At 48.5% G+C, this 19,544-nt stretch overlaps 1 protein-coding gene across 1 annotated transcript in view; it reads left to right on the forward strand.

The window, feature by feature from the left end:
* Positions 1 to 17,919, forward strand: part of SCPEP1 (serine carboxypeptidase 1) — a 28,849-nt gene extending 10,930 nt beyond the window's left edge. Inside the window, exons 7-13 of the mRNA XM_062215953.1 lie at positions 5,774 to 5,811; positions 6,683 to 6,811; positions 7,409 to 7,502; positions 8,844 to 8,957; positions 10,978 to 11,115; positions 12,076 to 12,239; positions 17,168 to 17,919. Of these exons, the coding sequence (XP_062071937.1) occupies positions 5,774 to 5,811; positions 6,683 to 6,811; positions 7,409 to 7,502; positions 8,844 to 8,957; positions 10,978 to 11,115; positions 12,076 to 12,239; positions 17,168 to 17,230 (740 nt within the window). The 3' untranslated portion in view covers positions 17,231 to 17,919. The remainder of the gene's footprint in view (positions 1 to 5,773; positions 5,812 to 6,682; positions 6,812 to 7,408; positions 7,503 to 8,843; positions 8,958 to 10,977; positions 11,116 to 12,075; positions 12,240 to 17,167) is intronic.
* The last annotated feature ends 1,625 nt before the right edge of the window (positions 17,920 to 19,544 follow it).

Here is a 19,544-nt window from a genome sequence, read left to right on the forward strand (position 1 = left end):
CAGATCAACTAACAGGCAACAGAATTTTCTGGATCCTTGGAGAAGTCAACACAGAAAGTGTTGGCTCCAGAAGCAGTGAGAACTCATTCACAGAGCATCTACCATGGGCTGCTCAGGACTGAACTGAGTTCTCTGACTTGATTCTTATCAAAGAATCACAATTTAGAGTTGGAGACATTCTAAACACCGATGATAGTGATGACATGTTTGCCTTCTGACATACAGCATGAGTGGCCCACAAGCAATCAAACCCAGGTCTGTGTGACTCAGCACGAGGGCCAGCCTGTCTTCTCAGCTTGTCCCCTCCACCACCCTGTGCCGGCGTGAGCATCTGGGGTGAAATTTCCTGCATGTTGATGGTTGCTGAGACAAGGTTGTCATCAGGTCTTGCAAACTCATTGAGTTTGCAGTTTCATAATTCAGCATCCTTGCTGGCAGCACAGGCTGCAGTGTTTATATTGCAACCCAGGGTGTGTCCTTGCATGGCTGAAATTATCATCTTGGGGTTAGCTCTAACACGGGGTTTCTCAACCTCGGCACTGTTGACGTTGTGGGTTGTCTAATTCTTTGTGCCTCATAGGATATTTATCAGCAGCATTCCTGGCCTCTACTTATGAGCTGCCATTAGTGCCATCCTGGTGTGACAACTAAAAATGTCTCCAGACTTTGCCAGATGTCCCCTGGGGGACAAAATCATCCCTGGTCAAGAACTACTAATTTTTTTTTTTTCTTTGAAAAGCAGAGTTACAGGGTGGGTGAGGAGAGACAGAGAGAGAGGTCTTCCATCTGCTGGTTCATTCCCTAAATGGCTACAACAGTCAGGGCTGGGCCAGGCCAAAATCAGGAACCAGGAGCTTCATCCAGGTATTCCATGTGGGTGCAGGGGCCACGTGCTTGGGCCATCCCCTTCTGCTTTCCAAGGCACATTAGTAGAGAGCTGGATTGGAAGTGGAGCAGCCGGGACTCGAAGGTGGTGGCTTTACCTACTATGCCACAATGCTGGCCCCAAGAACTGCTATTCTAATCTAACAAAAGCTGACTTTTCATAGGCAAAACCCAATGACAGATTTAGAAAGCAAAAGAGAGACTGCCTGTGGAGGGAGGGGAATAAGCTGAAAAGGAACTTCCCCAGGCGAGCAGGGCCACATGGCTCACTTTATTGGGGTGGTGGTGGTACATGAGTTTATGCATGCATCAACTCTTACAAAGATACACTATGATTTGTGATCTGTGATGATTACTCACTTATTAGAAATGTATATTTATTTATTTTCATCTACTTAAAAGCAGAGGGGGTGGGGGGAGTTAGAGAAATATCTTTCATCCACTGGTTTACTCTAAATGCTCACAACAGCCAGGGCTAGGTCAGACTGAAGCCAGGAGCCCAGAATTTCATCCATGTCTCCCACATGGATGGCAGAGACTCAAACACTTGAGCCATCTTCTGTTACCTCCCAGGAAACAATAGCAGGAAGCTGGATTGGAAGCCAAGTAGCTGGTACTTGAACCGCAACTCCAGTATGGGAAGCAGGCATCCCAAGTGGCAGTCTAAGCTGCCATACCATGATGCCCACTCATCTGTGTCTTTTTTTTTTTTTTTTAAGAGTTACATAGAGAAAAAGAGACAGAGGGAGAGAGCGCGCTTCCATCCGCTGGTTCTCTCCTCAGCTGGCTGCAGTGAACAAGTTTGGACCAAGTTGAAGCTAGGAGTGAGGAGCTTCTTCCAGGTCTCTCATTGGGTGGCAGGGCCCAGGGACTTGGGCCATCTTCTGCTTTCCCAGGCATATTAGCAGAGAACTAGATCTGAAGTAGAGCAGCTGGGACTCTAACCAATGCCCTTATCAACTATGGCATTGCAGGTGGCAGTTTAACCCACTGTACCACTGTGTCAGCCCTGTATCAGTTTTTTGCTTTTTTTTTTTTTAATATTTATTTATTTAATTGAAAGTCAGAGTTATACAGAGAGAGAGAAGGAGAAGCAGAGAGAAAGAGAGGTCTTCCATCTACTGGTTCACTCCCGAATTGGCCACAATGGTGGGAGCTGTGCTGATCTGAAGCCAGGAACTTCTTCCTGGTCTCCCACATGGGTGCAAGGGCCCAAGGACTTGGGCCATCTCCTAATGCCTTCCCAGGTCTGGGTAGAGAGCTGGATCAGAAGCGGAGCAGCTGGGACTCAAACTGGCACCCATATGTGATGCCAGCACTGCAGGCTGTGGCTTTACCCGCTATGCCACAGTGCTGGCACCTAAATTTACTTTTTAAAAAGATTTATTTTATTTATTTGAAAGGCAGAGTTACAGAGAGAGAGGGAGAGATAGATTTTCCATCTGCTGGTTCACTCTCTAATTGGCTGCAACAGCCTGGGCTGGGCCAGACAAAAGCTAGGAACCAGGAAATCTGTCTGGGCCTGCAACATGAGTGCAGGGGTCCAAGCACTTGAGCCTTCTTCCTACTGCTTTTCCAGGCACATTAGCAGGGAGCTGGATTGGAAGTGGAGCAACCAGGACTCAAACTTGTGTCCATATGGGATACCAGCATTGCAGGTGGCAGCTTTATCTGCTGCCTACAATGTTGACTCCCTTCCTCCCCACTCCGCCATCAGTGTTTTTAAATGACAGTTTATAAAATGTAATATTTTCCTCCCCAAAGATGGGAATTTGGCTTGTTACAGAGCTGTGTCCTTACCGGTTCATCATATTCTCTCTCTCTCTTTTTAAGATTTTACAAAACATATTTACAAGAGAGAGAAAGAGAGAGCACTCACTTCTATCCTCTGGTTCAGTCTGCAAATGCCTGCAACAGTTGGGGCTGTGCCAGGCCAAAGCCAGGAGCCAGGAACTCTATCCTGGTCTCCCACGTGGGTGGCAGGGATTCAACTACTTGAGCCATCTTCTGCCTCCTGGCACATTAGCAGGAAACTGGATCAGAAGCAGGGTAGCTGGTAGTTAGAACCAAGTAGTTCAGTTTGGTATGTGGGCATCCCAAGCAGCAGCTGAACCTGCTGCACCACGGTGCTTGCCCCTGGATGAGGATGTTCTGTTGCTACTTGGGGTGTTTATTTCTTGCCTCGGATGTGGCAGCCCCAGGGTAGGGCTGACACGGCATAAAGCTGAGTCAGCATGGAGAGGAGGGCTGCTGTGTGTTTCTCCTTCCTGGGTGGACCTTATAGGAGATCACAAAGCTGCAGAAGCCTTGACCAAGGGCTGGAAGTCCTGCAGGATTCTTGTCAGATGTTACTCTGTTGCCGCTGTTGATGGCCAGACAGGGTTATCATCAGGTCTTGTAACACAGAAGTTTGTCGTTTCACAACCGAGCATCCTTGTTAAGGCACAGATAAGAGCTGTTTATGATCCAGAATTACAACGTCAGCACGTAACAGTTGCACCCAGGGTCTCGCCATCATTTCATAATAGCACTGAGCACTTTGCATGTGCTAATCTCATTTACTCCTTACAATAATTATGGGATGGATGCTGCTGTTACTCTGATTCTGTAGATGATGAACCTAAGACTCAGGTTCAGTAACTTTCCTAGAGTCACACAGCTGAAGTTGTAGAGCTGGGATTCAAACTCAAGCAGCAGGTGCTCAAATCCATGTACTTTACTATCAAATCAAGGAGTGTATCCCTATGGCTTTGCAAGTGCTGTCATCCAGGCCAGAACCTACGCTTTTTTCCTTGTCATGGCCCATTTCCTTTTGTGCATCTGCCTGTCCAGATCTGAACCCAGCCTTCCAGATCCAGTGGAAGCATCATGCCTCGTCCCAGAGGTGTTCCCTTATGAGGCTGTAGAACTGTTGATGTCCCTGAGCAGCTGCTCACTGCTTGCTAATGATAAGCACTGTGCTAGATTTTAGGCGTAGGTACACAGACACACTCCCTATCTTCAAGAAGGTTGGGACCTGCACTGTCACTAGCCACATGTGACTATTTTAATATGGTAGCCCCGAGCCACATGTGTCTAGGTAAATTTATAGTAATTAAAATTTTGAAACAGTAGAGTTTCAGTTTCTCAAGGGCACCATCCATGCTTCATGTGCTGAGTAGAGACTTCAAGAGTAGTGGCTGCTAGCTGCTTGGGCCATACCAACATGGAGCATTTCCACTGTTCCAGAAAGGTCTGTTGGACAGTGCTGGTCTCCATCAGAGGCTGGCAAGTTGCCACCTACAGGTCAAGAATGTCCTGCCACCTGGTTTGGTAATTAAAGTTCTTTATTGAAACAGCCACACCCATCATTTACATATTATCTGTGGCTGTTTGGAGGTGGCAAGCTAAGAGCTGAATAGTTGTAGCAGACTGGCAAAGTTACTTACTTTCTGTTGCTTTATAGAAAGTGATGGCCAGTCCCTGGTCTAGAGCAAGCAGGGAATGGGAAGCACTGACAAACTGTGAACGGTTCAGTAGTTCAAGACACTAAGGCCCAAGCATGAGGTTAAGCTGGAGAGCTGACCAGTAGGTAGGTCACGAAGGCTGGCGTGCCTGCACGCCTCAGGAATACCAATCCAGTGAGGTGCTGTGCAAAGGGCTCCCTGGTCTCCTAAGTTTTGGAAGTGCTCAACACTGACTCCACCTCTTCCAGATTCCCAGGCACAGTAAAGGCTCTGAGAGGTCCCATAGTAAAGAAATGTGCTGCATTTTGTATAACTCCAAAGGTATTTTCTCAGGGAATCATTTCTGTTGTCTGAGAACCTAAATTAAAATGCTGCAGAACTGTGACTACTGGAAGCCTACTTTGAGATGCTAGGTCTCGGGAAGCCATTGAAACCTTTCAAACAGAGGCATGACATGCTCCAACGTGCTCTATAAAATGAGGCCCTGATGCTCTCTGTCGGCCATCTCTCACTGGTGCCTCTCTTGTCTCGTGATGCAGTAGTTGTGAACATGTCCGTACCAGCCCCACTGTCCTCTTTGACAGTAGGCATTATCCTACTCTATCTCATCTTCTCAAGCTTTTGTTTTATGTATTATTTTCACTTTTTTATTTGAAAGACACAGAAAAAGAGATCTTTCATTGGCTAGTAAACTTTCCAAACATCTGCAAAGTCCAGAGCTGGGCCAGGCCAAAGCCAGGAGCTGGGAACTCCGTGCTGGTCTTACAAATAGGTGCCAGAGATCCAGGTTCTTGAGCCATCACGTGCTGCCTCTTAGGGTGCACGTTAGCAAGAAGTTGGAAGCGGAGCTAGGACTTGAACTAGGCATTCCCGTGTGGCATGTAGGCATCCCAACAGCATCTTAACTGGCTATGCCAAACGCCTACCTCTTCCCAAACCCTTAATAAATTCTCAGTGTTTGTGGAATAGAAATGAATCAATTGGCAGTACAGCCACCAACACTTGGCTCACAAACTCATTGGTCTCCTGGCAGAAGCTGCTGTCTCCAAGTTGGAGGTGCAAACAGGATGCAGAGTGGAAACATGAGGGTGGGGACATACCTAAAGCTTTCAAAAAGCCTAGAAGTCTGCAGATCAGGGCCTCCCCAGACACACCCAGCCCCTGCCTGGCGGATGCCATTGCATCACTTGCTGGGCCAGAATCAGGCCAGGTTGCTGTGCCATTAGTCCTCGAAGCTGGCTGCCCCACACCCTCGTCTCACCTTCCAGCCACCAAGATGCTAGCCCACTTCCTGTGTGGGCAGTGGTGAGTTATGGAGGCTCAAACCACGGCCACGTAGTTTCTGGCTTGGGTCTCTTTCTGCTTTGGAGGGAAGCCGGTTGGGTTTTTCTTTGGAAAGTTAAAGCCATGACATATAATTTGTACACGTGTGATTTTTTTAGATTCAGTGCTCTCCTGGGGACCTTATCTGTACAGCATGGTAAGTAGATGGGTCCTCACCTCTCCACCATCCATCATAAATGACCCAGCCCACCTCCTCTGGCTCTGTCCCCAGCAAGAAGGAACTTCAGTGAGTTTGCAGAGGCTCTTAGTCCACGTCACATTGGAGACCCTAAGAAACAGCTGGCTTTGGGGACAAATTTTAAGCAAATCAATGCACTTACTCCATTTTTCATTTTTCCCTTATTATTATAAAAATTTTCAAATATGTAGTAAAGTTGAAAGGTGGCTGTGAGCACCCACACACCCACCATCTTGACCCAGTTAACATTTCACTGTATTTCTTTTATCAATACATACAAAGAATCTTCAAAGAGGTCATAAAATGCATGTTATGAAATCCATGCATGGATTTAAAAAAAATCTTTGCACCAAAATAAACATCTTTTAATCTCAATTTTTTCCCACAAACTCTCTGAAGTACCCTCATGTGAGACTTATAATGATCCATTTTGTGTGTATGTGTGAGAGAAACAGAGAGACAGAAACTCACAGAGAGAACTCTCATCCACGCTTTTACTCCCCAAATGCCCACAGCTGCTGGGGCTGGGCCAGGACAGAAGTCAGCAATACAGTTCCAGTCTCCCACATGGGTGGCAGGAACTCAACCACCTGATCGTTCATTGCTGCCTCCCAGGGGCTGCATTAATGTGAATTTATTCACAAAGCTAGAGTCAAGAGCCAGCCAGGTATTGAACCTAGGCACTCTGATGTGGGACAAGGCAGTCTTAACCACAAAGCTAAATCCCTGCTCCTGGGTGAGTTCCCCTTTCTCCTTCCTCCTGCTCTTTGTCCTACCAGTCTTACCTTCCCAAGTCAAGTGGGCCTTTCTGTGTTGGTTTGCACTCTAGTCTCTCCTGGACGACCAAGGTCTGGCGGAGGTTTCTCGTGTTGCTGAGCAAGTCCTGGATGCCATCAACAAGGGGCTCTACAAGGAAGCCACTCAGCTGTGGGAGAAAGCAGAAATGGTCATTGAGAAGGTAAAAGGGGACACACCGGGTCCTTCTCTGGGGGTTCAGGGCCAGTGGTTGGTGTAGTCAGGATTGGGGTCTATCCTGAGTCTTCCCATGAGTCTGGAAATGACTGCATCTTGCAGGATGAATCTCGTGGGTGTGAGCGGTAACGTCGTGGCCCCTTACAGGGTCAGAACGGCACCCAGGCCCACAAGGCTAGCTTGTTCTTGACTGAATGTCTGTGTCTAGCAGAGGCGAGTGTCAAATTTGGAGACATCAGTTGCCTTCTTAAGATCCTTTCCATGGAACATTCTTATTTCAGTGATCCAGAAGGAAAAGGTGCACTGGCCATGGACTTGGGTGTGTGGGATCGTCCTCAGCTCTGTGCCCCCTGAAAGTTAGCACCTGGCCCTTGGTGAGCTCTGCTCCCATGGGCGTGCACCACTTAGCGTAGAAGGGACTGACACAGATGGCTCTTGGGTCTTCAGAGCTGCATTTCCTTCTGGTCCGAGCAAATTTACAAAGTGGAAGCTGTCCTTGGATAAGACAGCCAGGTGCTTGCCAGTATTGCAGCACTGGTAATGGAATGATAGAGCGACAGGAACGTGCACTCCTGTATTTCAGAACACGGATGGGGTGAACTTCTACAACATCTTAACCAAAGACACTCCCATGTCTGCCATGGAGTCCAGCCTGGAATTCACGCGGAGCCACTTGGGTGAGTGAGCCTTGTCGTCGTTATCCTGCACCTGCCTCCATGTGAGAAGAAACCCACTGTTCAAAGCTTCATTAGGATCTAATTAATAAGTCACAAAATGCAGCCATTGTTATTGCGTTGATTCAGCGGTTTTGAGTGTATCCGCAGAGTTGTGTAATCATCACCACAATCGACTTTTAGGACTTTCCATCACTCCAAAAAAGACCCCACGTTTGCAGTCAGCTCTCCCCCTGGCAGACCCCAACTGCTTTCTCTGTCACTCGGTTTGCCCTTTGTGCACATTTTATGTAAAGGAAACTATTACAGTAGTCTTCTGTACTCGGTTCCTGTTGGCATGATGATTTTGAAGTTCAGAAACCAACACTTGCGCGCTGACTTTCAGAGTCTTTGTCATCGAAGCTGACTGTAGTGGTGTTGCGGCTGGCCCGGCTTTACTCGGGATACACGGTGCCTGGCTCCTCCCTGCGGGAAAGGCGTGTAATGGTTGCCCCACATTCCACTTTCCAGCTGATTTTTTTTCTTTTTAAAGCTGATTGATTAATTGATTTTTATTTGAAAGGGAGACACAGAGATCTTCCATCCACGGTTCACTCCTCAAATGCCCACAGTAGCCGTGTCTGAGCCTGGAACCCCACCCAGGTCTCCCCTCTGGGTGGCAGGAACCTAACTACTTAGGCCATCACCTGCTGCTTCCTGGAGGAGGAGTGGAGCCAGGACTTGAACCCAGGCACTCCAGTGTGGGATGCAGGTGTCCCATGGCTTCTTAACAGCTGTGCCCCTTGCCCACCCCACAGCTGATTTTCTCTGGACATTCTAGATCATCTCAGTGGCCCCCAAGAACATAGAATGCAGCTGTCCACTAACCAGCCTCTCCATTTCCAACACAGTCCTGACTTTCTTCTTCCACCTGGGGTGAATCAAGGTGATGCTTTCCCTTTTTCAACCAGAATCCCCTGTTTTACTCTACAGCATCCCCAGCTGCGTGGAAAAGATGCTCCACTGGGGCTGGTGTTGTGGCACAGATCAAGCCACTGCTGTGACACTGGCATCCCATATTCTAGTGCCAGTTGGAGTCCCAGATGTTCTGTTTCCAATCCAGCTCCCTGCTAACGCTCCTGGGAAAGCAGCAGAAGATAGCCCATGTACTTGGGCCCCTGCCACCTAGCTCTGGTCCTAGTAGACATTTGGGGAGTGAGCCAGCAAATGAAAGATTCTCTCTCTCTTAATAAATTCTCTCTCTCTCAAATAAATGAAAAAATAAATCTTTTTAAGATGCCTCATTAGTCCCACTTTCAGTCCTTCGACTCACCACGTCCAGTTTTTGTTTTGTTTTGTTTCCAGTTCGTCTGTGTCAGCGTCACGTGAGACACCTACATGGAGATTCCCTGAGTCAACTCATGAATGGTCCCATCAGAAAGAAACTCAAAATTATTCCTGAGGATTTCTCCTGGGGAGGTATTTGTGTGACCCAAATAAGTTCCACTTACAGAGTTGGAGGGAGAAGAGAGATGCAAATTCAGAGGCCTGAATTTATAGGATGGGTTTTCACGGTGGGGATGATATGTGGGTAAAATAGTATTCCCTAGCCACATTGCAAGGATGAGTAAGCAGGTATCAAGACAGCAATGGGCCAAAATTGGTTCAAGGTTGCTAGGGTAGTGAGTGGGGAAAGAAATGACACACGACTGGTTAGGAGTCAGTAATTGTTGGAGCCCGCTTTGGCACATAGGGATTCCCATACTCTTCTCATTACCTTTCTATCAGTTTGACATTTTCCATAATAAAAGTTACATTACGAAAGCCATGCCCAAGGCCACAGCTGGCTGCAGGTGAGATTTTCAGCCAAGCTCCCTTGCAGGATATCAGACTGGCTTGTGTACCTGGACAGGTTTTGAGCAGCTCTCTCATGCTGGCCTCTCCAGAACCCTGAGGCTGGGTGTGATGGGGCATCTGCTACATTGTGCTCTGAGGGCCGAGGTGAGGAAATACTGGAGTTACTAAAGGCCAAGGTCAGGCGGAAATGCTGGATAAGTTCCTAATTCATCCTACAGAGAGACATTATGCAAGCAGCAATTCCAAGCTTCTGGAGGGAAAACCTCTAAAGGAGAGTTTTGTTTTGTTTGTGTCCAAGGTAACCAAGAGCTGTGGAGTTGGGTGGGGCCCTGTCTAGGGTGGCCCCTTGGCAGCTGCTGAGTGGTGAAGACTTGGTCCTGGTCTTTCCTTCTTATGGGAGATGGGCCATCCTGTCTCCACTTGCAGTCACCAGAGGGCTCATCTTAGACCTGGCCTCCTCATTTCCCCTCACCACTTGGAGTTTTTTAGAAATGAAGAAAAGTTATTAATTAGATTGAATCAAAGGGCTATGGTGTCAGAAGCTTCAAAGGGTGGGTTTGCTTGTGTGCCACGTGTGGACGCACAGGAGGCCAGGGGGAGGCCCACCTTTTCAGCTCACCTCTCTCCTGCCTGCTAGTTAGGATGATCATTTCCAATCCTACCTTCTTTGGTCTAGGGACCCTCCCTGCCCAGTGTGGATGGATGGGCATGGTGATTACATTTTTGGAGGTAACTGCTGATTAATGAAACTCATTTGCCTCCAGATCTATCTTTGTACAATCAAGAAAGAACAAACTGTCCTTGACCAGTACCCTTGGGCTCCTGAGTTTATAACAAAGCATACATGTGTGGAGTCGCCTGAGTCTTGGTTTGCACCCTGGCTGTGTTTGTTCCTTAGCCTCTCTAGGCTTTATTTCCTTTAACTGTTGTACAAATTAAGACTTTGAATATCCCAGGGTAGTGATGAAGAGCAAATGGGACATTGCATGTAAAATGCAGACTTAGCACAGAGATTGGCAATCAAGTCAAGAGTGTGGCTGCTGTTGTTACTGTCATTCAGGATGTTGATGCTAATGAGGATGAGGATGGTGATGGTGGTTGTGGTCAGGAATCCAGCGTGATGGCTGTGCTGATGGCTTCCTCTTTTGCCTGGGACTGGCTGCTGTTTCGGCTTTCCCAAGGGGCAACTTTGGATTGGTTTTTGGGTCTCATTTGTTTTATTATAAGGTGATTCCCCTTGATCAGAACTTGAAAGTTGGCCCTCGTGTTGCTCAGCCCAAGAAGAAACTAATGCTGGCCCAAAATACATTTTATTCCCTGAGTAGACCGGCCTGGAGAGTGTTTTCTGGGCCTCTGCCTCCCTGTTTCCTTGGACAATAGCCTTCTCCAGGTTTCAGGTCCTTGTTAGAAATGGCATCTGCCGTCGTCACAAGTGCACCATTGAATGGGCCACGTGCACCGTTTGTGCCTCCCTTCCACCCAGCTAGCTCATGGCACAGGTTTCTGCCCTGACTGGCGAAGCCCCTGTGCATCGAGGCTGTCTTAGGTCCTGCACCAGGGTTACTGTTAGGTGGTGGAGCCTGGGATACTTCATGTTCTGGCATAGCTCAAGCTGCAGCCTCATCTCCTTCCTCTTGCGCAGCCCAATCTTCCAACGTCTTCATGAACATGGAGGGGGACTTCATGAAGCCGGTCATCAGCATTGTGGATGAGCTGCTGGAAACCGGGGTCAACGTGACCGTGTATAATGGCCAGCTCGACCTCATCGTGGACACCATGGGTAGGAAGTGACCTGGTGGCACATGTGCAGGCAGTTTCATGGGGTGAGCTGGGAGGGAACCGGCCTCAGACGTGTCAGTCTTGAGGCTGTGAGATGTGCCAGGAAGAAGGTCATTTCCTGTTACATCCATTCAGCCTTGACCTTTATTCTTCAGAGAAGTCGGGGAGAAGCCTGGGCCCTTCCAGGTTTTGAGGTCCTGAGGTATGATTAAAGGAAAGACCACACCTGCCCCCCTGAAAAAACGGAGACACTTTGCTGGCTATTGAGCGAGTGCGCCTTGTTGAGGGAGACCGTGTTGCTGTGCAGTGTCGCAGTAGATGTGGCAAAGCACTGCAGACTGCAAACTACACCTCACCCCTCACCCAAGGGCCTAGGGGGAATGGTCTCTGTGGATTCCTGACTCCCTACTGCCTGTTGCCGGCCTGCCACGTGCTTGCTTTTGATTCCAGTGGGGCCGGCAGAGGCTCGGGGACAGGTTCTTAGAGCCGTCAGGCACATCGAGGCGCGTGGTCTTGATGCTGGCAGTATTGGCTGTTCTTGGGACTTGTGATCCAGGGCACTAAGGATGGTCAGAGTCATCTGCATTTTATCCACAGCCTGCCCAGGTGTCATTCATGTCCTGGCTCATTGCTGAGATTTCTTGCTCTTCCTGCCAGCCCTGTCAGCTCCAGAGGTCCCTGGGTCCCTTCCTCATGAGCAGATAGTGGTAGGAAGGTCAGGCAAAAATAGCTCCACAGCTGTTAGATTTCTGAACACCCTCAGTCTCACCAGGGACCCGTTGGAAATGCAGCTGCGCAGGCCCCACCACAACCACTGAGTCAGACTCTGCATTTTATCCAGTTCCCTGTGCATTTTATGCACCTCATTGTTTGGCAAACACCGAGCTATAGGACCTAGATTTTTTCCCCTTATAATTCACCAGGTGTTAATGTGGGGTCCTTTTTGTCTTTTGACAAACAGGTCAGGAGGCCTGGGTGCGGAAGCTGAAGTGGCCAGAACTGCCCAAATTCAATCAGCTGAGGTGGAAGGCCCTGTACAGCGACCCCAAATCCTCTGAAACATCTGCTTTTGTCAAGTCCTACAAGAACCTGGCTTTCTACTGGATTCTAAGAGCTGGCCACATGGTGAGAAAGAAAGTGTCAGGTTTTGTCCCAAGCTTAAAATCATCCCAAGAGGCAAGCAGTGGGCAGTTTATTACGTGTGTGTCCACTGTCTGGCATGGTCTCATTAGAAATCCTTCAGGCGTGGGAGTGTTCTGAGTTCTTTAACAGAATTCTGCTACAGGGTGAGAATCCTGAATCTGAAAATTCAAAATTCCAAATGCTCTAAAGCCTGAAATGTCTTGGCCACAGACGTGATGCCACAGTGGGAACTCCACACCTGACCTTATGTGACAGGTTTCAGTCAGAATGCAGGCACACAAAAGGCATTGTAGAAAATTCCTTTTAGGCTATGTGTATGACATAGGTGAGTGCCTTGTTTAGATGTGGGTCCCATTGCCAAGACTTCTCATTATGTGTACTGCAGATATCTCCCAATCTGGGAAAATCTGAAACATTTCTGGTCCTGAACATTTTGGATAAGGAATACTTCATCTAGAAAGTGCCTGATTCCTTTGGGATTGAATAAAAACCCTCATTTTAAAAAGCAAACCCTCCAGAGAGAGTTAAACTGGGCTCTCTATCCTTTACACTTTAGCTTATGTGAATTAATCAGTTACTTTCCTTTTAACCATCTGTCCTGGAGGAACAGTTTGTCTTGGGGCAAGGAAAGGGGAGAAATTTTCTTTCCTTGATCATTTTCAGGCAGTGGAAATCAAAGTTGGATGCTCTGAGAAGCCGAGTCACAGAGCAGAGCACAAGGCAAGGAGTGTCTCCAGGCATTGGGGGCTTCTGTTCAGGATTTCTGTTCAGGATAGGCTTTGGGCGCAGAGATGGGCCAGGAGGCCACCCTCCTCTCATGGTTACAGGCTGATGAGTAGCTTTCCTTGGGCTAAGGGAGATGAAGGGGACTTCAGTCTTGCTCCCTTCCCCACCCCACACTCACACCTGCAAAGGAGAAGGTAGCATGGGAGGTGGCAGAAGGGCCCAGATGCCCCTTTCACTGTTATACCTTGGACTGGCCACTTGTGTACATATTTTGTCTTCTTTTTTAAAGTTTATTTGTATTTACTTAGGAGGTGGAGACAGAGAGCAAGAGAGACAGACAGAGCTCCCATCCTCTGGTTTACTCTCCCAATGCCTGTAATGGTTCCTGGCCAGGGGCCCAGGTTGAGAGCCGGGGACTCAATTCAGATCTCCCACATGGTGCATGGGACTCAGCTACTTGAGCTATCATCTGTTGCCTTCCAGAATGTGCGTTAGCAGGAAGCTGGAAGCAGGAGCAAAGCTGGGACTTAGGCCCTCCAATATGAGAGTGGCATTTGCTACATCAGATGCCCATCTAGCAGGGTCCCAGGATTGCTGTCTCCTGTATGCTGTGAGGTGGCAGGAACCTTCTGGCCTCCCCTCCCCAGCCCTGTATGCCCAAGGACATAGTGTCCATCTAGAAGGGACTGAGGAGCAGAAACTAGGCTCTGACATGTGGCTGGGGAACAGGGCTTACAGCTGTGTTTGCACAGTGAGCACAACTGTGTTTACTTGTTTGGCAGAGGAGATGCAAATAGAGGTTATGGGGGCACCACAGGGCCTGCTCCAAGCCACTTCTTAGGGACACAGTGGTTCTCAGCCAGGGTTGATTTTGTCCCAGGGGACTTGAATGTCTGCAGATACTTGCATCCTTGCTTGTCACAGCTTGAGGAAGGAGAGGTGGTGCCACTGGCATGTAGTGGGTAGAGGCCAGGGATCCTGGCGAACATCCTAGAGTGCACAGCAAAGAACTGTGCAGCACAGAATATCAGCAGTGTCAGCCTCGGAAGCCCTGGTAAGAGAGGAAAGCAGAGGCTTGGAATCGGTTGGCTTGGCCTCACAGTATTTCCTAGACCATGGATAACTCATGATTAACCTCGCTGATCCTTCAGCTCTTCTTAAGATTTCCCAGAAATGAAGATGCCGCAAGCCTAATTACCCATTGAGCAAATATCTGAGTGTCCCCTAAGTGCACCACGCTGTGTGGTACTGGGCACTGGGAGCATGAAGATGAACAGTGCACAGTCCCTCTCCTCAAAGGCCCACTGTCCAGAGCGGGGACAGGGAACATCAGCCTGTGGGCAGTGTAAGACCCATGGAATCTTTGGCTTGACCCTCTCCAGGCAACCACAGGCAGGACTCGAAATTCAATAACTCTATAGCAAACTAATCTTTAAGTTGATAATTCTGTGTAGCCCACAAATGAAGTTATAAACATCCATTGGTGGAGGAAAGGTTCCCATCCCTGGTGTAGAGGGACAGACTGACTCTTAGTTACTTGAAGGAAGCAATGCCAAGGTGGGAGCTGGCCCAGGGAAGTGAGGCAGCCCAAGCTTGCAGATACAGAAGACAAGGTCCTGTATGATGAGCAGGAGTGAGTTAGGTAAAGAGGACAGGTGTGGGAGCAAGGGGAGCAGTGAGTTCAGGGGTCACAGGAGCCTGCAGCCATTGAGGGCATGGGAGGGGGGGAAGACTGAGGGTTCAGACAGGAGGTGCCATGGAGCAGCTACAAGCAAAGGAGTGAAATTATTACATTTGTCTGAGAAATAACATTCCAGAGGCAGAGGATATAGAGAAAGACAGGCTGGGGCCAGCACTGTGGTGTAGTGGGTAAAGCTGCCGCCTACAGTGCCAGCATCCCTTATGGGCACCAGTTCTAGTCCCAGTTGCTCCACTTCCAATCCAGCTCTCTGCTGTGGCCTGGGAAAGCAGTAGAAGATGGCCCAAGTCCTTGGGCCCCTGCACCCACATAGAGGACCACATATGGGATGCAGGTATCCTAAGTGACAGCTGCCCCTACATGGCATCTTTAGTGATAGTGCCAAGTGTTTTTAGTGAAATGGCAGGCTCAGGAGGTGGGATGGAAAGGTTAAAGATAATGAGTGAGGGGCAGGTGTTTGTCACAGTGAGTAAGATGCCCCCTGGGGAGTCTGTGTCCTATATCGGAGCACCTGGGTTCAAAGCCCAGCTCCGTTCTCCATTCTAGCATTCTAGCTAATGCACACTCTGGGAGATAGCAGGCGATAGCGCAAGTTCTTGGGTCCCTGCCACCCATGTGAAAGACCTGTATTGAGTTCCTGGTCCCTGGCTTCATCCTGGTCCAGCCCTGTGTATTTATTGACTTCTGGGGAGTGAACCAGCAGATAGATCTCTGTTTCTCTGCCTTTCAGATAAAATGAAAATAAGTCACTGAATTTTTTAAAAAGATTTATTTGTTTATTGAAAAGGCAGCATCATAGAGAGAGATCTTCCATCTGCTGGTTTACTCCCTAAATGGCCACAATGTCCAGGCCAAAGCCAGGAGCCTGGAACTCCATCCGGGTCTCCAACTTGGGGCATTTTCTACTGCCTTTCCAGGTGCATTAGCAGGAGGCTGGATTGGAAGTAGAACAGCCAGGACTCAGACTGGTGCCCATAGGGGCATGCGGGGGCTTAACCCACTGTGCCACAACATTGGCCCCTAAGACTAAATATTTTTAAAGTCTTGATATATTGTACTGTATTCCAGAAATAATGTACAATTATAGCCTGTTAATGTAAATGTATATATATATATACATACATATATATGTATATATATAAAAATAAAATGAATGAGCAGTGAAAAGAAGCAGATGACAGCCTCCTTTAGGGTGTGGGAGAAAGACACACACCCTTTGAAGAAAGTCTGCTGGGAGAACGAGCAAGCAGCAGGCCATGGGGTTAGGGATATGTGATTTATGGTTCTGCATATCTGAGAACCTTCAGTACTGACCAGGAAGGAGCTGGTTGGAAGCAAAGCACCATCACTAGGAAGATCCCTGCCCAGGCTGGTGGGAGAGCACAGGCCAAACTAACCCCACACTCATCCGCTCACCCAGGCGCTGCAGTTCCGGCCCATTTCCTCTTGTTATATACAGAACAACAGATCAGTTGGGGGAAAGCCTTAAAATAGCCACTTCCCCTTTAGTTGATTATATGTCATCTTCTAGTGGCCCACAGCTGCACTTGTGCCTCCTGGGGACTCTGGCTTGGCCTGAGAGTCCAGGATCCCAGTGCATCTCAGAACGTGGAGCTGGGAGGTTTCAGACCTGGGACACCATCTACCTTACTCTCTTTTTGTCAAGGAGAAACTGAGGCCTGTGGCCTTCCCTCTTGATGATGTTCAGGAAGAGAGTTTCTTTTTTATTTATTTATTTTTTAAATTTTTTGACAGGCAGAGTGGGCAGTGAGAGAGAGAGACAGAGAGAAAGGTCTTCCTTTTTTCGTTGGTTTACCCCACAATGGCCGCTGCGGCTGGTGCACCGCGCCAATCCAAAGCCAGGAGCTAGGTGCTTCTCCTGGTCTCCCATGCGGGTGCAGGGCCCAAGGACTTGGGCCATCCTCCACTGCACTCCCGGGCCACAGCAGAGAGCTGGACTGGAAGAGGAGCAACTGGGACAGAATCCGGCGCCCTAACCAGGACTAGAACCTCAGGTGCCGGCACCACAGGCGGAGGATTAGCCTATTGAGCCGCGGCACTGGCTGGGAAGAGAGTTTCTAAAGAATTTATTCCAGGGCAGGCATTTGGTACAGTGGTTAAGACACAGCTTGAGATGTCCACATCCTGTAAGTGAGTGCCTGGTTCGAGTCTTGGCTTCTCTATTTCCAATCCAGCTTCCTGCCTAATGTACATCCTGGGGGACAGTGGATGATGCCTCAAGAGACCTCCCACAAGGGTAGCAAGGGCCCAAGTACTGGGGCCATCATCCACTGCCTTTCCAGGTGCATTAGCAGGGATCTGGGTTGGAAGCAGGGAAGCCACTCTGATACGGGATGCCGCGTTATCACAGTCACTTACCTTGCTGCGCCACAACACCGCCCCATAGGAACAAGCTTTCGGGATGTTACTCCTGACTGCAGTCCCAGGGATGTCACAGGAGACTAACAGATGTGCTTGCTTCCAGGTTCCCTCTGACCAAGGGGACATGGCTCTGAAGATGATGAAGCTGGTGACTCAGCAAGAATAGGACTGACGGCTGGAGATGAGCTGGGTTGATCTCAGTCCAGGAGCTGAGCCCGCGACCCTGGAGCAGTGGGAGTCAGCCATATTCCTTCAGTTTGACCTAGGCTGTGCTTGGGAAGGTTCCCCCCAGCCTCAGCAGAGGATAAAGTGTTGCCCCAGGACAAGCTGGAAATCAGTGCTGCTTAAGAAAACTGAAGTTCTTACAAAATGGGCTTGTTTTTATCAAAATGAAGGATTATAACAGATTAACTTTTCCTTATTACAAAAGCAAATGATGTGATTTGTACAAACAGTGGAAATTAAGGTAAACAAAGAACAAAATAAACACTCGTGTACAGGGACAAGCACTGTTACCAATATGGTAGAAACCATGGCAGGTCCTTTTTTGCTATATAGACGTATATATTTTTTACAAAGATTGAATCGTCATGTCCTATATGCTACTGTGCTGTCTGCTTTGTTCACACATCAGTCTGCCCAGGCGCCTTTCATGGCAGTGTTCTGAGACAGCTGAGTGGCTGCTGAGTGATCGGTTTCATGGTTGTGCATGTTTATTTACTGCAGCCCCAACTGTTTCCCACAAGTAATTTCTGGTTCATCCCAACTGTAAACAGTGCTCTGTGATTCATTCTGATGGTTACGTGTGTCTGCACATCCCTGTTATTCCCTGACAGTAAACTCATAAATGTATAATTGTTTAGGCAAAGGATTTTATAATTATTTATTTATGTATTTTCATTTTTTATTTGAAAGGCAAAGAGAAGGAGAGAAAGGTCTTCCATCCACCACTTCGCTCCCTCAAGGCCAGAGCCGAGAGTCCAGAACTCCATCTGGGTCTCCCACAGGGGTGGCAGGGACCCAATCACCTGTTGCCTCCAGCATGCACACTATCCAGAAGCTGGAATTGGAGGCAGAGGTGGGATTCAAACTCAGGTAGTCTAATATGAGATGCAGACCTCCCAAGTCTTAACAGTTGCTCCAAACACCTACCTCTACCCAAAGCATTGCCACATTTTAAGATTAATGTTTAGGACTTTTTTAAAAAGGCTTTATAATTTTTTTAATATGAGAGATAGAGAGGGGGCTACCATTTACTAGTTTACTCCCCAAATGCCCACAATGATCACTGCCTTGATACTGGGAGCTAGGAACTCAGTCCAGATCTCCGATGTGGGTGGCAGGGTCCCAAGTACTTGAGCTTTCACCTGCTGCCTCCCAGGTTGTACGTTAGCAGGAGGGTGGAATTGGGAACAGAGCCAGGACTGGAACCCAGGCACTTTGATATCCCAAGCAGTATCTTATCCACGGAACAACACTGCCCCTGCAGTTGGTCCTGGTAAATCATCAAATCAAGCCCTGAATTCCAGCACAAATTGGATTCCCAGGTGCACTGGGAGCGCTCTCTTCTGTTGGGAGGAAATGTGATTCTGGGCATTGAGATGGGTCATAGGGCAGTCTGCAGTGAAGCTGGGGACCACAAACCTTTGTGGCCACCGGAAGCAGCCCTTTCATCCTGCCTGAGGTCAGTCTTGCCCCAAGACCCTATGATTAATTCTTAGACTTGCTCATGAACTCTGTCCCTGCTGTAAGACACTGTCAACCTACACTCATGCCTTCATGGGGAAGATCACTGTTGGGCTTGGCCTGCTCTGTACAATGTGCATGTATGTTTCAAAAGCACTCAACTATGGCCCCCAATTCCCACTCTGGGACAGTCCTGAAAGAGGTAAGGGGAAATTCTGTTAGTAAATAGAACTTAGAGCAATGGCTGTTCATTTGGCCTGGAATGGGAGATGGCCAGAATCGGTTTTCACCAAATCATGGTTTGATTGGGTAGTCAGAATTGGGAGAAATGTGACTGGGAAATTGAGGACAAAAGTATAAGGATAGACTGCTCTGAAAAGCAGAATATGAACATATTTGCATCTCATGTGAATGCTTACCAAAGGATAAAGGGAGATTTTTTTTTTTTTTTTTTTTTTGGACAGGCAGAATGGACAGCAGAGGGAGACAGAGAGAAAGGTCTTCCTTTTTGCCGTTGGTTCACCCTCCAATGGCCGCCACGGTAGGTGCGCTGCGGCCGGCGCACCATGCTGATCCGATGGCAGGAGCCAGGTGCTTCTCCTGGTCTCCCATGGGGTGCAGGGCCCAAGCACTTGGGCCATCCTCCATTGCACTCCCTGGCCACAGCAGAGAGCTGGCCTGGAAGAGGGGCAACCGGGACAGGATCGGTGCCCTGACCGGGACTAGAACCCGGTGTGCTGGCGCCGCAAGGCGGAGGATTAGCCTAGTGAGCCACAGCGCCGGCTTTAAAAAGT

The sequence above is a fragment of the Lepus europaeus genome, chromosome 18, assembly GCF_033115175.1.
Source record: "Lepus europaeus isolate LE1 chromosome 18, mLepTim1.pri, whole genome shotgun sequence".
Classification (NCBI taxonomy): domain Eukaryota; kingdom Metazoa; phylum Chordata; class Mammalia; order Lagomorpha; family Leporidae; genus Lepus; species Lepus europaeus.